General features: G+C 35.6%; 1 protein-coding gene across 1 annotated transcript in view; it reads left to right on the top strand.

Annotated features, from left to right (window-relative positions):
- Positions 1-364: 364 nt before the first annotated feature.
- Positions 365-20,363, top strand: part of SHOC1 (shortage in chiasmata 1) — a gene marked incomplete at its 3' end in the record, with an annotated part of 44,993 nt that continues 24,994 nt past the window's right edge. Inside the window, exons 1-12 of the mRNA XM_082301148.1 lie at positions 365-406; positions 1,958-2,087; positions 2,648-2,729; positions 4,338-4,528; positions 6,195-6,357; positions 8,210-8,312; positions 9,010-9,166; positions 13,859-13,988; positions 14,820-14,914; positions 15,905-16,078; positions 17,279-17,725; positions 20,119-20,244. Coding sequence (XP_082157274.1) covers positions 1,961-2,087; positions 2,648-2,729; positions 4,338-4,528; positions 6,195-6,357; positions 8,210-8,312; positions 9,010-9,166; positions 13,859-13,988; positions 14,820-14,914; positions 15,905-16,078; positions 17,279-17,725; positions 20,119-20,244 — 1,795 coding nt within the window. The 5' untranslated portion in view covers positions 365-406; positions 1,958-1,960. The remainder of the gene's footprint in view (positions 407-1,957; positions 2,088-2,647; positions 2,730-4,337; positions 4,529-6,194; positions 6,358-8,209; positions 8,313-9,009; positions 9,167-13,858; positions 13,989-14,819; positions 14,915-15,904; positions 16,079-17,278; positions 17,726-20,118; positions 20,245-20,363) is intronic.

Here is a 20,363-nt window from a genome sequence, read left to right as displayed (position 1 = left end):
AAGGGAGGTAATTTGCATTGCCTACATTCACTTGATGGTTCTAAAGGTTTTCTGTGGAATAAGCACCAAGAGGCATAGCTAAAAAAACAACCAAAAGCCCAGTTCTTTCAGATAAAAAAATATGGTCTGCAGTTGGTCTGTTACATCCTTCCAAAGGAAGAACACTGAATGCTTTGGGTAGCCTTCTTCTACAAGAAATTCAGTCCAAAGTGCATGTGCTAGAAATTAGGAAGCTATTCATGTTGAACCTGAATTTAAACCTTCTCTTTCAACATTTTGAGGTGATATAAAAAGTTTTTAACTGATCGATATTCTGTATATCTTCCAGACAACTGAAATGTTGAAAACATCACAAAACAAGATGTTTGCAGCTTTGAAGTATCACTCAACAGATTATTTATATGAGGTATAGTTTTATTGTTTCTCTTAATAGTCTGAACAAAATATAGCAGTTACTGAAGAAAAGACTGAGTACGAATTTAAAAAGATAACAAGAACTACTTGCTTTAGAATTCTCTTTCAGAAAAGTTCTTGTGCTGCACTTTGTGGGATAACATAGTGAAGTGATTACAGGTTTTTTTAATAAAAAATTTAAGTGCAATTTTGCCCAAACTGAAAAGCATCAGTTATTTTTAGTGTCTGTTGCACTTGTTATTTACTTATCGTGCACATATAAGTTTCCTGCTTGAAGCTTTCTTACAAAATACACAGTGCCTTCTAATGCATTAAATTAAATTAATTGCTTTCTGGAGAACTAATCCAGTTTTCTAGCTACTTTGGTGTGTATGAGAATAGTGATACACCATGCTGTATTCCTTAATGATTGTAGGGAAGAGGTGTTGCAATGTCTTAGATGAAATTCATGGAAAGGAAATTTTTTTCCACACCAACAATGAATTTTTTGGCTTTACAGATTTTGATCAAGTAAGATCTAGAAGCCTTGTGAAGTCTTGTTTTCCTTCCCATCTCCTTCTGTGAAGTTGCCAACCTCTTACCCCTGAATCACCCTGTCATAATTGGATTTTTACTTACTTATATTTTCAAAGAAATGCCACAGACCAAATACAGGACTTCTTTTGTAGAGAAGTAAAGTGGTTCTTTGCCTGAAGGGGGCATTTCTAGTGTGTGAGCAGAATAATGTAACAAGACGTGATGCCTTCAGGAGTTCAGGGAGAGTACAAGGACACACAGAAGCGCTCCTGGCACCTAACTGGAGAATTGCAGCCTGGGAAGTGGTCCAGCAATAGTACTTGCGCTTAAACTGGGATCCGTGTTATGAAACATGGCCCACATCCCTTTCCTTAGAGTACAGCAACTGATATGTGTAGTGCCAGTGGACGTACCTGCTGTTTTCTTAGATTGTAACAAACAGAACATCTTTTCCTATTGTAATTCCAACGGCTTATTAAACTTGGTAGTCAGTGAAGCGTCACTAAACTTGCCGCATAGACTATTTAATTTCTGAATTCAATTGATTACTAACCCTGGTTTTAGTGAAAATGAAAGGCTTTAAAAGAGCTTTCATCAGCTCATAATGGCGCATGAAAGTCAAGAGGTCTTAGAATATTAGAATATTAAGAGGACTTGAAACAGCAACAGTAGAAATGATACTAAGTTGTTTCTGGTCAACTTACCCATGATCCATTCGGGAGACCATTCCAAGTGTTAAGATAAGCACTTGTAAATGCACATTCAAAGTTTAGGTAAGGTGTAGTTAAGCATATGTGCAGTTCTGTGTACTCAGAGGTGTAAATTAAAAGCTAAGTAGCAAATCAGGTAAATGTTAGTATCTTTTCTTAGTTTGGATTGTGTTAGCATTACAAGAATAAGGTTAAAATATAAAATACAGTGTTCTAGTAGAATTCCCTCAAAAGCAGTGGGAATGTTTGAAGAGGTAGTGCACAAAAAGAATGGAACTGTCTCTCTCATAATTTTATTGCATGCCTTTTTTATTCAGAGCATGGCCAGACAGAAGTTTTCCATCTGGAAGTTATCACTTTGCTTTCCTCCCTGCTTACATCAAGATGAAAAGTATCATCTCAATGGACTCTTTGCTGATGATAAGTACAGGAAGCCATGGACTAGAAGTATGTTATATAATCCTTAAATTTAGTTTAGATTTACTGTAGATTAAAGGAAAACTTGTGTTTATCCATAATATGGTAAGTCTGACATAGCACTGTCAGTTCTTATAGTTCTTGAAGGTAAGACATCTTCATTGCCCAAAGAGAAACGAATGGGTAATGGGTATTTATCTGTGTGGCACCATAAATGAGATGATATTTTATTAGTTCGTAGAGATCTCTGGAAAGATTTCTTTCTAGAGACATGTTTATGGAAGAAAAGCAGTGATCAGAGATAAGTCAAATACTAAATCTGATTAGTTGGGAGAGGTTTGGAAGATGATGCTGAGATGATGAGATACGGGAAAAAATGAGGTTTTCAAATGACAAAGGTAAATATATGTATAAAAGTGTTTGCATCTTTCTTGTGCATTTGTATTACCTTTGCTAATGGAATCTAAAGGTGGTGTTTCTTCCGTACATCATGTGTAAAGCTTGATTAACCTCTGCAATGATTTAAACAATATATAAAAATTCATTGTAATATTTTCTGTGTGATTTCTTTTCTCTCCTTTTCATCTTAGTTGGTTCAACACGGAACATGATTGCTATTTCAGTATTGGATCAATGGAAGAAAAGTTTGCCTGTGGAGGATTTCCTGGAAAAGTCAGTAACTTTAAGTTAAACACATTTATGATTTCTTTGATATCATTCAGGTACTTTGTGAATTATAAGCTAATGATAAAAACAGAATATGAAGATGTTTCCTGACAGTAAGAAGTGTGCTGGAACTCTACACTCTATCAGATAGCTTAAAGATGCTTTTCTCACTAAAAGTAGTATGGTGTTTTTATGGAGTTTATATTGTTTTTTAGTGGTTGTGTAATTTATTTATGGCATTGGAGAAAATCTCTGAAAACTGCATGAACATGAAAATAAGCATTTTCCCCCCTCCTCTCTAAGACAATTATCTCCTGTAACTGTACAAGCATAGCTATATGACTTGAATATATTTTTCCATACTTAGAAGTCTGCATTAAAATATTTGCCATTTTCTAGAGCAGCCCTACTAGGGCTTTGACTTTGGAAGAGGTGGCCTCTGTACTCTCAAAATAGGCAACTCAGTTAGGTTTTTTCTGTCTATAAAACTGTAGTGAAACCCGGTGATTTCAGTGAAGTTGGCCCACATGTAACTGGGCAGTGTTTTAAGGTTCATGGATTTTCAAAGGTTTATGCCATGTGAAACTTTGGATATTAGTTATTATCAGTACCACATGGTTATTACTTGTGAACTGTACTACTTGTAGCTTCAAAATTAACTTCTGAGCTATAATCAAAATGGTGTAAAATTGTTGATTTTTTTAAGATGTGTAGCAGAGATTCCCCTCTGTTGCTGTTTACGCATGAAGTCCTGTACTGAATTTCAGAGGTGCACTTATACACTGAGTTTATGAGAATTACCTTTAGATGACTAGCAAATAGCAAGTAAAAATATGAATAAAGCAATAGGATGCACAATTGAGAAATTACTTGTCTGAAATGAGAATATTAAGTACAATAACTATAGATGAGTTGCTTTGGGTTCTTCAGAAATGCTGACATTTCTCATGTCATGTCTGATGACTCATCAGTCAGAGTCACTGTACTGTTGCAGTCAATTTATATGGGTGGCACAGCACTAGCACATATTTTAATCAACAATTGTAACTGTTTTGTCCGGATGCATACTTAGCTCAGGAATATGATGGTTGTCTTTTTTTTTTTTCCTTTCTATAGTAAAATGATTTTGCTGCTTATTTGGCAGATGGTAGGGAGGTTTTCTTAATAAATACTAGTAGTACTGAGGTTAGTATTAAAAGTGACAGGAAATTGAAGTGGTTTTGTTTCTTCACTTACCGTGTCTTTTTCCTATTGCTGTTACTTGCAATTTCTTCATGGTTTTTGAAACAGAAGTGTACGTTTAACCCAGCAGTGAATTTTCGTCAGAAATGTTATGACATTAATAGGTTTCATGCTTTTTTTCCTTTTGTTCAATTTGATGCTGGGTGTAAACTTAAAGGGGTTTTTCTCGGGGAAGAATTGAACATGTAATCTGAACATGGATCCAGTGAATAGAGAGAACTCTGTAATTTCCAATCTTCTTAAGTGAATACAGTGATTATCAAAGTTGTTAGAGCACCTTGATGAGTGCTGTAGATTCACTGAGGAGTCAGGGAAGTTACAACATTGATTTTGCTACAGCTTAAGTGTCAGATATTTTTTTCTGTTTTTTAGGAAACCTATCTCCTCTGTAGAGTTTCAGACTAGTAATGATTTAGTAGAAGTAATTCCAAGTTCAAATCCATGCTCTGAGAGTGACATGGAAGAACCTTTTTTACTTATAAAGAATGTTTCTAAGGAAGATTCCACCCAAGACAAATATTTGAAGATTTACTATGCCACTGAATTTAAAGAACCATGGCAAGGTAAAATATTCAATCCACCATTTTGTAACTTTTGGTAGAGTAATCTTGTTAACATCGCTAATTTTTTGCGCATTCTCCAGAGACATTGATGAAATCATTTGGGTGATGAAAACCTTTGCAGTTGTGTAAGGTATAACCACTAAAGACAGATTTATTCCCTGGAGAAGCAAGGCTTGTGTTACTAGTTCAAGAGAGATGCAAGCCAAAAGAAGTTTAAGATAGATTTTTTTGTGAGGATCTCTTTGAATTAGCATCATAAAACAGCTTGGTGGGAACATAATCAGTATCCATCATTTCCAGGCAATATGAGAGAACAGAGAGTTATTTCAGATAGGGAGTCAACCACAGATTGAAAAGGGGATGTGGGAATAAGGAGACTTCCATATTGGTAAAAAATAAGGAAGAAGAACAAAAAACTCCCTTTGAACTTCCGTATGTATCATATATGTGTAAAATGTGTGTGTAGATATATATGTATTTCATACTGCAAATGTAAGGGAATGTATCAAAAGTGGTTGCTGCATCACTTCTGTCTCAGGAGAGCAGTACTTTAAACTCAAAAGAAATAGAATCATGTGATGGCTTGGGTTGGAAAGAACCTTTTAAGGGAGTCCAACTCCCCTGTAATCAGCTCAGGTTGGTCAGATCCGCATCCAACCTCATGTTGAACACCTCCAGGGACAGGGTGTTGACACCTCCCTTGTTGTAAGAAACTGTTTCCTTATTTCTAATTTAAGTCATCCCTCTTTAAGGTTAAAGCCTTAAACATTACCCTAAAATGTCTATCCCCACCTTTCTTATAGGCCTCCTTTAAGTACTGAAAAGCCACATTAAGGTGTCATCTCTTCTTCAGGCTGAACATATGCCAATTCTCTCAGCCTTTTCTCGCAGGAGAGGTGTTCCTTTCCTGTGATTGTTTTTGTGAACCTTCCTCTGGGCCTGCTCCAAGAGGTCCATGTCGTTTTTCTACTGAGGACCCCAGAGCTGGATGCAGTGTTCCAGGTGGGGTCTCACCAGAGCAGAGCAGAGGGGCAGAATCCCCTCCCTCCCCTGCTGCCCACGCTGCTTTGGATGCAGCCCAGGGCCTGTTTGGCTTTCTGGGCTGTGGGTGAGTGCTCATGGCTGGGTCATGTCCAGCCTCTCATCCACCAGCACCCCCAAGGCCTTCTCACAGGGCTGCTCTCCATCTGTTCATCCCCCATCCCCAGAGCTGATACAATAATGTCATCTTTCTTGAAATCATAGTAATTTGTGACTTTTTTTGTAAATTTTTTTTTCTTCAGAATTAGGGAACTGCATTTAGGTTTAGACATGCATGGAGAGACTGCCTCGTTTCTACATTTAAAATTGCACTGAGCTAAGTTTCGTTATCATGCTTGAAAGCACAAACAAGGATATGAAAAGAAAATACCTTTTGTATTTAACAGGCATTATGTCAGACAAAAGAAAAAGCAAAAGAAAACTAGAGGTGATCATGTGAACCATGGAAGTCTAGACTTTGTTGCACTTTAAATATTTCAGGATATTTGAACTTTAAGTAAAAGAGCAGTTAATGTTTTGCTGACAGTTTTAGTATTCCAACAGTTGCTCAACAACACTCTTTATTCTGATAATTCTTAGTATTTTTATCTCATTTTATAACATATTTTTGCTTATATTTTCTCAGATTTATGTTTGGAAGAGGATTTTGTTTTTATCGATAATCTTGAAAATTTTCGTAAAAAGCTTCCAACTTTATCTATACTTCGGAGCAGACTACAGTTTCTTTTAGTGAAAGATCCCTTTTTAGATTCTGAAGGACAGATTTTAACAGCAGAGAATATGTTCAGGTACCTACTATTTTCTGTATAATATTAAACATAAAAAATAGTCTGTGTATAATGCCATTAACATTTTAACATTTGTTGTATTTTACCTTTAGTTTATATTTGCAACAGGTAAAGACTTTAGTTTTCTTCTCAGGAAAAAATGAGGAGGGTGAAATTTATATGCGTTAAGAAAACTGTCTTAATGAAATTGTCATTTTTACATTCTGTAAGCGTGAAATGTAGTCAGGATATTAGTTTTGGAATACTGAAAAAAGGTACATCTTTAAGGGACCTTGTCCCCCCTCAAGCTGACTGATTCCCTATCATGAAATTATCACTAAATTTAATAGGGCTAGGGTTTTACACATGCTTCCATGTTCCGTTTTTCTCTCCTTCAGATGTGCTGTCAGTAAATCCATGCTCTTATCCTGTTGAATTGTATATCTCGAAGTTTAAATATTAATTATTCTTATGGTTTTGCTCAGTTTTGTATTGCTAGTTTGATTGAATTTAATTGAATTATGTCATGAATTTGAACAAACCAGTACATTAAAACAGGTATAAGTTGTATCAAAAAAGGGCCAGTATTTTGTTAATATACCCATGGTGTAAAATCTGGCTGTTGGTTTACTAAATCGTTGGTTTACTTCATGTCTGGACTACTTGTATTGCTTCCTTTGCACTTGAAAGGGTTGCATGATTCACGGGCAAGGTAAAGCAAATTTTAACTGAACTAACTGTACCCATATAGTAGAAGAACAGGGAGGAGTGGGGTTGTTTGCCATTTTTTTCAGACATGTGCCCCAGTCTTGCAGTGAATTTTGGACATAAGACTGTGTGAGTGCTCTAAATATCCAGTGAAGATAACATGATCCAAATTCTACAATGACTTTCAGAAATACCAGTAATGGGAGAAAAAAACGCTAGTGTGAAGCTTTACAGAAATAGCTCTGACCTGATCTGTGGTTGACTAGCAAAACCACGGACCTGTCCAAGGTGGGAGTCCAGATCTCCTAGTGCAGCACACAGGAAGATGCATTTAGAGAAAGGGACTCAATTAGGCAGATTTCTACTTCAGTTAAAATTCATGAGCATCCCAAGGCTGGGCACAGAACAATTTGTACTCTTCAGTCTAAAATATTCCTCCAGGAAAATAGTAGTGTCAGGGACTGATGAGGAAGTTACTCCCCTAAAAAGTCACTGTAGATTTAGTGCCGGTAATTGTCACAAAGGACAAGCCTGAGGAAGAGTTTTCTTTCTACCTGACGAATTTTCATCCCTGTGCTCTTTGTGTCCTTGCTTTACAATGCAAGTAGTAGCCTCATTCCTGAGTTCTACTTCCAAGTGTTTTAAAGTTTTTCAGGTAAACCAGGGAACATACTTCTAGTTTTCACTTTAACTAATAATAAGCACACTCTGCCTTCTTTCCTGCTGAATCTTGCCTGAAGATAGACACTAAAGGTGACAAAGAGAAGTAAGGTAAATAGATTACAGAGACATTATGTATAGTAAAAAAATTGACATTGGAAGAAATTAGATCTGCAGCTTTTGCAGAAAGCACTTTTACATGAGGGGACTTATGTGTTGGGAACTTGAAGAATTATAATATGAGGGTTTTTTTCTGTAACTGTTTAAGGCAGGCCCCAATATTAGGCAGTTCTACTCTGCATATAATGCATTATTTCTTGAAAATTTTTTTTGGTTAATTACACAAATCAATACGGCATCACTTGGAATTGCCTTCTTAGGAAAGGCATGAATTTAGAAAAACTTTTGCCATGTATATGGCTATGAAAACTATTGCTGAGAGTTTCAGTCTTAGACATTAAGTAATACAAAGAAGTCACTTACTTTCTTTTATGATTTTTTAAAGAGAATGTTTGACTTTCCAAAATGAAATGAAGATGGAAGAGAGTCAAAAGGAATTGCAGGGGATTAAAGAGGATTTCTGTACTATATCAATAAAAGATGAAGAGGTATCATCCTGTTGTTTCATACTATATATTAGTGGTTGTTCTACATTGTGCATATATGTTTGCTCACCTGCGAGCCATTTTACTGAATTCTTTTCATATTTGCCAAATATTTTGAGCTTTCATATTTTCAAGATTAGAAAACACTGGTATTATTTGGGGTTTTTTTAATTCTTGGATGCTGTTTTTAGCAATCTCCACTCTGACTAGCTGTTTCTCCTGGTACCTGATGTGTTTGCAGTTTTATGTAGATAACTTGTTGCACTAAGAATAAAAGTTAATCAGAACAGGAAGCCATGACATGAGCATGGGAAAGGGGAAGCTCCAAGACATGTTCTGCAATTTGAGGGGCCAGCTTGTCTTTTTTTTTTAAAGAAGTTAAATCTACTTTTTGCTCCATTTTTCAAAATTCTAAAAAACAAACTTTCAATTTAAAATAAATGAGGATTTTACTTGATTTGGAACTGTAAGTAAAGATACCTTTTTTACACTCCACTGACTCAACCTGAAATTCTGTAACACTGTATTTTACCCTGTATTGAGCACAGCTTTGTGTGTGCTGTGTAATTGTCAAGTGATTTATAAGAGCTCTTAAATTGGTTTAGAATTAATTTATTTCACGATTCTGAAGATTCTTTGACTGTACAGTAATTTCAAAGGAAATTTACTGACCATTCTGTTGTGATTAATATTTTTTCAGTATTTCCTGTTGCCTGTTGAGTTAGAATTCAGCAAACCCAACAATGGCAGATCTGATTGTGTTAAGAGTCCATCATACTTGGAACTAAAGGAGGTGTTAAATTTAGCTCCAGTCACTGTAGATGATGAAGACCTTTGCAAACAAGTGATCAGAGAAGGTGAGGGTTGGCTTTTTTTAAGTACTTGACCTAATTTTCCTTTCATTTGAACACATTTAACATAATCAAGCTCTTTTATATTGAGCTCACCTACAAATTACATCTCATCAGATGAGAATTTCTGTGGATGAACTAGGAACTGTGCTATACCCAAATTTCTGGTATTGGATGTGTCTCCTTAAGGGGTAGTAAACTACCTGCCATTTGATTTAGTCCAGGGTTCTGTTGTAATCTTGAACACAAATGTAATATGAGCCATGATTTGTGATATATGATCAACCGTAATTATAATCATTTGGTCTTGTGTTCTCTAATCTGTTTTTAAGTTTACTTTCAGAGACTCCCTAAGAAGATTATATGCAAAACTGTCATAACCATAAGAAATGCTTTTGTTGCATTGTAATTGCAAGCACAAAAGCAGATTTCTGGGGAAAAAAAGGGTTAAATATTTCCATAGATAACAGGATTATTCTCAATGCTGCGGTTTCTTTAAAGGAGTTTTAGAAAAATTACTGAATGCTCTTATACTACTGATAAATATAACTTTAATGACAGTTATTGGCTAATGGATTGATTTGTATGACAGTATTTTGCTTAATTAAAAAAAAGACATTGCCTGAGGGTTGGGGATTTAAGTCAAAATGAATTGTTTTCCACTTTTTTCGTGGACAAGAAGTAGCTCAAAGAAGGAAGTTAATGCTTCTGAAGATGGAGGGTGTGTACTGAATTCTGTGTCTGATAGGGCAGCAGTTTGAAGTAATCCAGTATCTTAACTGAAGATAGAAACAAAACTTTTAAAAGTGGATATTTGACTAGGACAATTTCATGTACTTTCCTCTGATATATTTAGTATGTGCCATGTTTCAGCTGCGATTGAAGAGATTTGAAGATTCTGTACATAAGTGTCAACCTGTTGGGTTTTTTTTTGTTCTGTTTTTGTCCTTTTTTAGTAGCAAGAGAATCTACATACACATACTCCTAGTAAACTGTATTTAGGCTACTTAATTGTTCTGGAAATTGCTGTAGTCATAAGAGCTTTGAGTAATTCAGATAGTGACTGCACAATACTGTGGGGGATTTTTTCTCTCACTTAAGGGACAAGACTGAGCACTGCTCTAATCAGCTAAAGCATTTGGGGTTACTAAGCATGACTAATTTTTCATAATAATATGTCATTGAGGTTCAGTAAAAAGATTGAAAGCTCTGATGGGAAAAATTAATAAATGGTTCATTTACGGCACCTTTTAAAATCTGTTTTCAGATCTCAAATCAGAAATTACATACAAAATAGAAATTTCCAAGTACTGTGCCGTTCCACAAGAGGTTTGCTCCAGTATTAGCACAAGTATGTTGGAATTCTGTGAGTCAGGTAGGAAGATCTGTGTAAATCAAGGGGTGATATTTAAAATGAATTCTTCAAGTGGTTTTTCCAATATTCCGTTCATGGGAGAACATGTACCACATATATAAGAAGATTTGCTTCATGTAATCTACTATTTTGTACCCACATCATAAGGAGGTAGAAGTGCCATACTCCTTTCTAGAGCTTTGTAGTCTAAGCACAAGCAACTTTACAATTCCTTCATGTTGCTTTTGGCTGCATGTGATGTCTATAACTTTTGCACTTGATTAGGTTTTTAGATCTTTTTAATCTAGCAACTCATCTACCGAGAGAGGGCAGATGGAAGTTAAGGCAGACTGATTTAAAATTGTGGAGTCAAAGAGCACAGTTTAAAGTTTGTTAAAGTATTAGGTAAACACTTTCAAAAGAGGGTGGTGGAGAACAATTCGGGTAGAAGTGTTGTGTTTGTAACTTCTAGAGATTCAAAACTCTTGTGCAGACATTCTGTTTAGCAAATGGTTCAGTAATTACATGTGTTTGACAAGTTAAGTCGTGTAGTCGCCAGAGCTGTTTTCTACAGAAATAAACTCAAAGTGTCGAATAGTTGCTAACGTGCATTGAATCCTTACTTCTTATATGCTGGGATCAGGAAATCCTTTGTATCCATCTTTAATATTAAAAGTGTATTCACCTTTAATAGCTTGAAAACCCAAGTCATGGTGTCTACACCATCTACCAATGCTGAGCAGCTTTGGTGTCTGACTGCTCAACCTAGTCATCCAACCTTAGTTAAGGTTTTTTTGGGCATAATGTATAGCCTTCGCCAGCCTTACTATATTCACAGCTAAATTCTGGCTGGCTAAGAGAGGCAAAAAAACGGCTGTGCTGGTGCCATTTTTCACCTTTCATTTAATGCAGAAGGAGCTGCACAAAGAGTAATATTTACAAATTAATGTGATCTGAGTAGAGTGTCAATACATGATTATACATGTACCTCATTCTAATGTATATGCTATCTATGAAAAGATCCATTGATTATTGCATTGGGCAGTAGCAGTATTATCCATCAGTGCTTGTTCACTTGATAGTTTTCCATCTGGAAGTTACCAAAATACTCAAGAAGTGTTGAATTTTCTCCAGACCAAGACCCTTCTTATTGTCTTAGTTTCAACAAGTTTTAAACTGAGCTGATAGTATCATGCTTCAGATACTATATTGTAGTGGAATTTTGGTTGAAACAATCATATCAGTTCAAAGTGTCTGATATAAAAGCTCAGTGCAAACGTACCAAATTCCACCAAGATAAAGTTACACTTATTTTACAGCTGGAGATTATTGTCTAGCATGAGAAACTGTAATCTGTGTCTCCTCAGATCTCTGCTCTTCTAAATCTTACAAGCAGGAGGGGCTTCAGTGCAGTAGGTCTGAGTAGTTTGGGACTCTTTTCCTATATGCCATAACAATAAATTAAGTGGGATCTTCTCTAGGATATTGTCCATTCCTCTGCAGTAGATGAGTAGTCAAGCCATCTTGAATTGTCTTTTAAAGAAAGTGGCTGCATTAAGTTTTATTACCAGTTGTTGCCTTAGCTCTGCTGTTGAGTCAGACAGAATTATACTTTTGGGGCACAGTCATCTTCCATCTCTCGGTCTCTCTTTTCTTTTTTTTTTTTAGTATAGACTCAGATCTGTAAGATCGAGACCTACAAACCTGTGCAAGCACTGCTAAGATGCAGTTTGATAGCAGAAGTTTCTGTATTGGGTGTCAAGACCCGACTGTCTTCTCCTTCTTATTAATTTTGCTCTTTATGAGTTACGAGAAGTGAAATATGTTTGCTTGAACCCAGAGAAAAAGCAGTCGTAAGACTAAGCTGTCTTTCTCTCATCGTTGGGTTTGTTTAAAAAAGTCATTAAGCGACAAGATAGCTCTGAGTCAGCAATGTTCTGAGAAGGGGAATGTTACTCTGAGTATAGGCAGAGTTTAACTAATGTGGCTGATCAAAAAATTCCAGTCCCAAAGGCAAAAATAACTAGACAAGAATGAATATGAATAGTATCGCTCAAAGAGAAAGAATAGTTCTTTTTAGATATGGCAGGTATTTTTAGTGTCCTGAGATCATCTCCTGTCCTGTTCAAAGTAAAGTCCTAAAATTGTTGTTCCTTACAAAAACTGCTTTGTGAGCTGAAATTCACAGCATAAGCTCACTGAGCTTTTTTTTTGTTCTAAGTAAGAGGGAAAGTATGTTGCTTTCTTTTGTACCTAGTTTTATTTCTTACCTTTTTTTTCTGCTTTTTGATATGTTTGTGTCCTCTGTCTTTCTAACATTGTCCCTCACCCTTCCTGCCTAACAATTGGCTTGTTAGGTCCTTCAAGGAGAAGCCATGAGCAGCTGGACAGGTGACTGATTGATAGCCTGCTTTGTGCCAATTGGCCAAGCAACGTGGGTATGATGATTGCATCTACTTACTGCCTGGTGGAATGAATAGGGAATTCATTACAAGTGTTTTTCCTTATGGACGCACTGATTTATTCACAATTTTTCTGCCTTAATTTTCACAGAACATGAAACAGCTGTGGTTTTTGTGATTTCTGCTTTCTGGTTAGTAGAATGCCAGGGAGAAGAATACCATGTAAACCACCAAAATCAGTGAAGTTGCAAATTCCTAATAACACTTGAATAAAACCCAATAATCATTAATATGTCTACATTTAATATGATTGGCCAAAAAAAAAAAAAAAAAATAGAATGTTTAAAGTTACTTGCAGAGGACTTTTAGCATGCCAGGTTTGTATACTGCTTTAAAAAAGCCAAACTGGTGTTGTAATTCATTTCAGTGACCATCCCTAGAAATTTCAATGAGTACTAATTCTGCTTGAAAGAGTAATTTTTTCTTTAAAATCCTGACTGTTTCTGAAGTCCTTGAGGCCATTCTTACAGCCATTCTTACAGAATCTTACAGCCACCACAGTATTGTCTGTAGTCTCTCTCCCACCTAATTAACTTCATTTATGGAGGAACTATCTAAGAAGTCCAACAGGCATGAATATCAAAACCTCAGCCATGGTACCCGATGATTTAATTATAAAAATAATCTTATATGTGAAGCATATGTACCCAGAACTACATTAAAGGAATGTGATCTACACATTATTATCCCCAAACTGTCTGGAAATTAGATGTGAAGTATTTGGGGTATATAGCTTAGTGAATTGTCCCATGAAAATCTTTTATATTTTAATCCAAAACTTCACTAGTGTAAAATTCGTAAGCATGTGTATTTCATTCACAAGTAGCTTTGTGGTCTTGATTTTTTATTTTTGTTTTGGCTGGGGTTTTATGCTATTTTCAGCTGAATATATTCCATATTTGAAAGATGAAATGGACATGCCTTTAACTCCTCCATGCAGACAACAAAGATCATGGGCTAATTTTCTGTGCAGAGGACTTCAAGAAGAACCTATTTCTCTCTCTGGTAACAGGTAATGAAACCTTGGTAGTGACAAATTCTGTCATGAATCCTCTAAATCATAAATCCTCAAAATTATTGAAAAAATAACTTTAGTGTATTTATGAATTGGTACTTTCATTCTTTGAGCTGCATATATGTTGTGTTTTTGTGAAAGAGTGACAGAATGCATGGTCCATATCTGTGGTTTTCCGGGGAAGCCTGAAAAAGGAAAGGAAGTTGCTTCTGTAGATCTCTTCCTCTGGGGGGATTTAATAGCCTGAAAATCCAGTCTCCTTTCTGCAGTAGGCAACAGTAAATACTTAAAGTATTTAGCAAGTGTATGTATGGGCATATGTGCATATTTATACCTATGGCAGGCATAAATATATTGCACAAGGATCACCTGCAAAATATCCAGAAGAGATACAGTAAGAAAGTATTGTCTATTTAGGGGATATCCTCCAACCACAGATTTCAGGCCTTTTCATGCCAAGAGAGGATTAGGATTGCTTCATCTTTTCCTTCTCATCTTATTTGAGACTAGCATTTTTTGCCTTGGTATCCTTCTATCATATGTGGGAGGAATTTCAATATCCCTTTGGGGTGGGAACCACAGTCTAGACAGAATTCTCATTCAGTGCTCTTTTATTTCATGACCCAGCCTTGATGCCTCCTCTTCTCACTCTTTCCTTTTGTCCTCTGTATGGATAGGAAAAAAATTTTAATGAACAAGTGAGTAAAGAACGAACTGAAAATTTAAAGACAAAGTGCATCTTTAAAAGATAGTTCTATATAAATCAAAATTGAACAAATAATGCTGCTAAGCTTCATACCTGCAAGTCTTTTTTTATGTTCTTCATAGTATTTTGATTGCAGAGCCCTCTAGGGAATTCTTAGAATCTTTGGTATGGCAATCGGAGAAGTATCGGGATAATATGAGCTCTCTTTTGCTTGTTGGTAAGGATTTCTAATTGATGATCAATTTCTAATTGATGTTTACAAGTTCCATGTACATAGAGAAATATAGCAGAAAAGATTATGTTATATTACAGAGCACATATTTTGAGCCATTGAAGTTTATCCAATTACGGTAACCCTCTGAAGTTTGGATTATGTGATTGTTTTAGGACATATAAAAAGTTACAGTAGGGCAACATAGAAATTGTTATTCCATGTATCCTTGTATGGAGGTAATTTGAATTAAGTAAGAGTTGTATTTTTTTATGACAGTGTTCACTACTGTTATATACAATAACTAATGATTGACATTTGCTAATCAGTTGAACTCCTTTCTGTGTGCTGTTTTCCCTTAAACAATGTTTCAAAATATGTATCAATCAATACAATAGAACTGAAAATAATATTGTAACTTCACAAGAATAGAAGAGAAACAGAATACACAAAACCAAAACAAGCTGCAGGCTGTTCATGAAAGTGCCAGAATATACACCACCACTATTCTTTAGTTTCATTTTATTTGACTTAGTTTTACAAGTCTTAGGATTAAGTTATGTATATTGACTTGCTTTGTTGTCCAATTCATTTTTACTTTGAGTTATAGTTGAAAATAATATATGGTATGCTCATTACTATTTCAGTTAATTTTTTTTCAGGTAAGGATTATGATAAGTCTTTGTAACCATGACAATAACCCACAGATAATTAACAAGATAATTTGTAACTTTAGTAATGCAGCTACACATTATTAGATCTGAAAAAAAATTTATACCCCTACTCACAGAACTCAGAAAAGGCACACTTACTCTAGTAATGTTAACTGTTTTGAAGTTAAATCTATTGATGGACACAGAGTTACAGATGGAAGTATGAATAATAGATTTATGTAGTAGGCCGCCAGTACTAGGGAACTTTCATTTACTAAAGGACATTCTGTTTTCATCTTTCTAGATGATTGATATTATATGTTAATTTCTGGTTCTTTTGTAGAGCATCCAGCTGTTAACCTTGTGCATCAGCGTCATTCACTGACAGAGCTGCAGAAAAACCTGCCAGTTGAGGTCGAAGCACCAATGCTTAGCTCACTACAGGAGGGCTGGTGGCTTCATATGGGTTTAAATCCAGCAGCAGTAGAAATTTTGGAACAATTGGATATGGATGGCAGTAATACAAACAGTCTGCTTCCTACAGAAGTAGAAACATTCACACAATTTACATTGTATCAATTAGAAAGTAAGTTAACTCCTTTTTTTAAAAAAGTGATAAAAAGGCAAAGATAGGTACTTTAACAGAGAATCACGCAGGGAGTTACGAATCTCCAAGAGCAAAGGAAATTAAATATTTCTTAAGAATAAAATGTTTTACAGCAGAATGAAAGAATGGCACTACTGCAATTAAGATATGCTTTCTCTAACTTAGAACAAATTGTAGGAACTAAAGTGTTTAACTACACTAAGTCATCTTTTCTATTACTGTGCAGATGAAGAGTAGCATCCAGCTGTCATATTATTTTTTAATGAAATAGTTTCATACAGGAGAATTTCTTAACAAGTAGTCGTTTTGCTTGGGAATATTTTAATAAAGCAGATATTTGCATAGTCCTAGCTGCACAAGGTCGCTGGGGGGAGGACGTTACAGTGAAAATTCCTTATTTTGTGGTGTTGTAGAGGGTTTTTTTAATGCAGACTATTTCAAATTTGAACAGCTCATAACTTCAGAATTTCAAATGGGCAATTTTGCATACCTATAATCAAACTTCAACAAAAAATGCAAAAAGTTATTCAGATTTTGTTGTATACCTATGGCCAGACTGCAAGGCACCAGTTGTGGTTGTAGAACTCCAAGGATTGACAGTAGCATGATATATTGTGAAACAAATAGACACTGCTCACTGCTCAGTTAACTGCTTTTTACATTTCTTTAATTGATTAGCTACTGTGTTTCAGATGGCTATGCAGCCGCAATGCAAAAAGGTTGTAGTTCTAGTGAAGCATATCTTTAGAGGGAGCTGTTTGCATTCTTCTTTTTTCCCCTCTAAAAAATAACAATAAAAAAAGTTAGTTTTTCATCCTAATAAAGTGTGTTGCATCCCACTTACTAGAAATCTAGCATCAATAAGTACTGTGTAGATGGTGAAAACTTCAAACAGTAGCATGGCCTTTTGTGTTTCAATATTGTGCATTTTTCTTAGGACTAGTTAGTGCAAGTTTTCTAGAAGGAGATTCTAGTGATCTGAGAAGGCAGAAAGAAGAAATTTTAGAAAATGCCTTCTCTATAAACCACCTGAAGTCCTTAACTCCAGTGGGGAGAGAGAAAAGGAAAAATATCTACATCACAGCAAAGAAATTAAATTGTGTTTTTTAGGATGGCTTGAAGAGAAGAATTCTGTGACAAACCAAGAGCTGCTTTCTGCTGAAAGACATCAGTCAGAGAAAGTAGTCAATCCTGACTTGACACTGCAGACTCAAAGGCAGTGCTCTGCCATGAGTGCTGCATCATCTGCCAAAATTCACTGTACAAATACATCTGTGGAAGACCATACTGGAGGAAGCATAAGAAAGATTAAGACAGTAGAGGCAGCTTGCTTCTTAAACCAAGAAAAGAAAATCCCCAAACCATCTGAATCAGACAGCTGTAAAGATGTGTCTTCTAAACTAGACAACTCATCCTGTAGTGGAAAGCCTGTACCACATGCACTTGCTTCTAAATGGGCCAGTGATGATTCTGATCTGAACAACTTTATTATGATGAGATCTAAACATACAGTCACCCAAAGAGAGGAAAAATATTATGTAGATAGACCTGAAAAAGGTATGTGAACCAGTCTATTCTGCCATTTTTCCAGATTTAATTCTTCACTCTTTTACCAGTTACAATAGATGCTACTTCATCCTAGTAGGTTTATGGATAAAAAAAATTATTGAAGTAAATTGGCAACATTTTTATGGTCTTAAATGTAGCTGAATTTGTAGCTAAGTATCTTACCTTCTGTTGTTTTCCTTAAGGTATTTTAGCAGATTTTGGTTGCTTGGTTTACTTGGGATGGGATGGGGGGGTGGGGAAGGAGAGGCTCTTTTTTTGGGACAGGGGGATTTTTTTTTGTGTTGGAAGAGGTATTTCATAAAATTAACATTTGAGTTTATTCCTGTTCTGACAATGGTACTTACTTTAGGGGATCTCTTCCATCCCTATATTCTGAATTGGATCTCCTGGCCACTTTAGAGAAGTAATAATCCTCAAATTCATTGTAGTTATCAAATAGTAAATTTCAGTCCTCTCACTTCTGTAGCCTAGATAATGAACAAGAGTTGTTCATTTGAGCCGGTTACCTTGGTGCAAACCCCATCAAAATATTGAACATTGAAGCAGAACAGGTATTACGGAAAACAGAAAATTGGTTGCTAGGCCTGTTCTTCTTGATGGCAGTACTTAGGAGAGAACATCAGACTATGTGTTCAGCATTGAAGGAATTCAAAATAGCAGAGAGAAAAAAGTAGAAGAATTTTCTTATTTGTTTTTAAAAGAAAGTATGTGTGGCATAAAGTAGCAGGTGACAGTGGCATACTTCCAAATTCACTTTTCAGGATAAAATTATATGTAAAAAAAAAAGAAAATGTTTTTGGACTTTTATGGCAGAATTTTGACAGTAGCTTTTATTTTTGTTTTAGTTAAATGTCCCAGCATTAAAAAAAAAAAAAAAAAAAGTTACATAAAAGCTTCAGCAATAATTCCTGTAGCATTGGGATATTTGTTTAATTGCAAGCTTATGTAATCTTGTGGAATTAACTATTTCTTGGTAAAATTAATCTGTTTCTGACACTGTCGGAGATGAATAAAGCGTTTCATGGCGTCAGAAAGAAATAATCCGTATTTTACAAGTAAGAGGCGCAGGTACCTGAGGTTTTTTGCTGCCATCTAGTGAAGTCTGGCCAGAGCTGCGTCGCCCAACAAGGAATCCAAATGTATTGAAAAACAAGCTGTGTCGCATTCACGAATAGCCTTGGGGAAGCTTAAGTAGGTTCAATGCAGGTTAGGATATGTGCACAGGTAGACCCCAGTGTTGCAGATCAGTTATGCCTGATATATAGAGAACCCATTAAAATACGGAGGTCTGCTGTAAGTTACATCAATGTAGAAATTATGTAAATCATCACATACTTTTGCAATAATTAAGAGTTTTTATTAAGGGTCATTCTAACCTTAACTTAAAATTAGTAAGGCCAGCATTGCTTGTAGGTCTCTTTGTTGTTTGCCTTATTTTTTAAAGATATCATTGTGTGTTATGTTTAGTTTAGAAAATACACACGAGGGAAGCAGTAGCAGCAATTCAATGGTGCAATTTTGAACCCCGGATAGCTTTTCAAAATAAGACAAGTTTTCTAAGTTAACTAGAATAAAAATTTCATTTTTCTTTTCTTTCTGTCTTTGTATGATTGGTTTGTTTTCTGAGGAAACTGACATGCTTAAGTAGAAAAATCAACAATATTTAGAAGACAACTATTCAATAAGAACCTCTCTCAGAAAAAGAAATTCAGAAACAAAGAGATAGAAGAAGATTTGTGGCCAGAAGTTGTAGCTCTTGTATCAATATCTATCAGGAAGAAGGGAGGGCCACTTAGAAATACTAAAAAGTTGCAAAATATAGGTAGAAGACAGGAGAAAAATTATTTTCAATATGCAATTTTTTTTTCTCTCTTTTTTTTTTCCATTTGCAATTTCTGTGTTCTTTCTGCTTGGCTTACAGTGTCTAACCTTTTCTGCTCACAGTCACTGATGTATTTTTCATAGTTTGAGCTGCTTATGGTCAGCAGCATCTTTTCTCTCATACATGTTTTTTCTCCGCATAAAGGTATACGAGGTTTCCTATGGAGCTGTATTATAAAGCGGTAGTACCAGCTCCTTAATTTTCCCAGCTCTGTGTTTCTGTCCTTAGGAAGACTAATCTGATAATGCCTCACTTCTTGGGCTGTGAAGGCAGACAGGGACTAATTTGTTTTTGTGTCTTGTGGTTTTTTTATACTGTATGAGCCCATGAAAACAATAAAGAATTTAGGAAGAGAAAATTTATGTGTCATAGAAGCAACTTATTTGAAAATATTTTTGCATGTTGAGTCACTTACAAAGTGGCTTAAGAGTTTTCTTATTCATTAAGCTGTTTTTGTGATATTTAGAGCTAAATATTCATTTGTGGTTTAATTATTTAGTGGTACAGCCTGAAGAGCAGCATATGCATGTTCAAGAAGAGGATGTTTCTGTTTGTGAGGCTGTAAAAACAGAGGAAAAGACCCAAGAGAATGAAGACAGTATCACTGTCAATATTCTAGCATCAGGTATACTATTTTTGGAACTGCTTTACCTTCTCCCAGGTAACAAGTGACAGGAACCAGAGGAAACGGTGTCAAGCTGCACCAGATGAGGTTTAGATTAGATATGGGGAAAAATTTCTTCG

This window comes from Coloeus monedula (genome assembly GCF_965178545.1).
Source record: "Coloeus monedula genome assembly, chromosome: Z".
Classification (NCBI taxonomy): Eukaryota; Metazoa; Chordata; class Aves; order Passeriformes; family Corvidae; genus Coloeus; species Coloeus monedula.
Note: the sequence above shows the minus strand (reverse complement) of the source record. Positions and strands in the feature narration are given on the sequence as shown.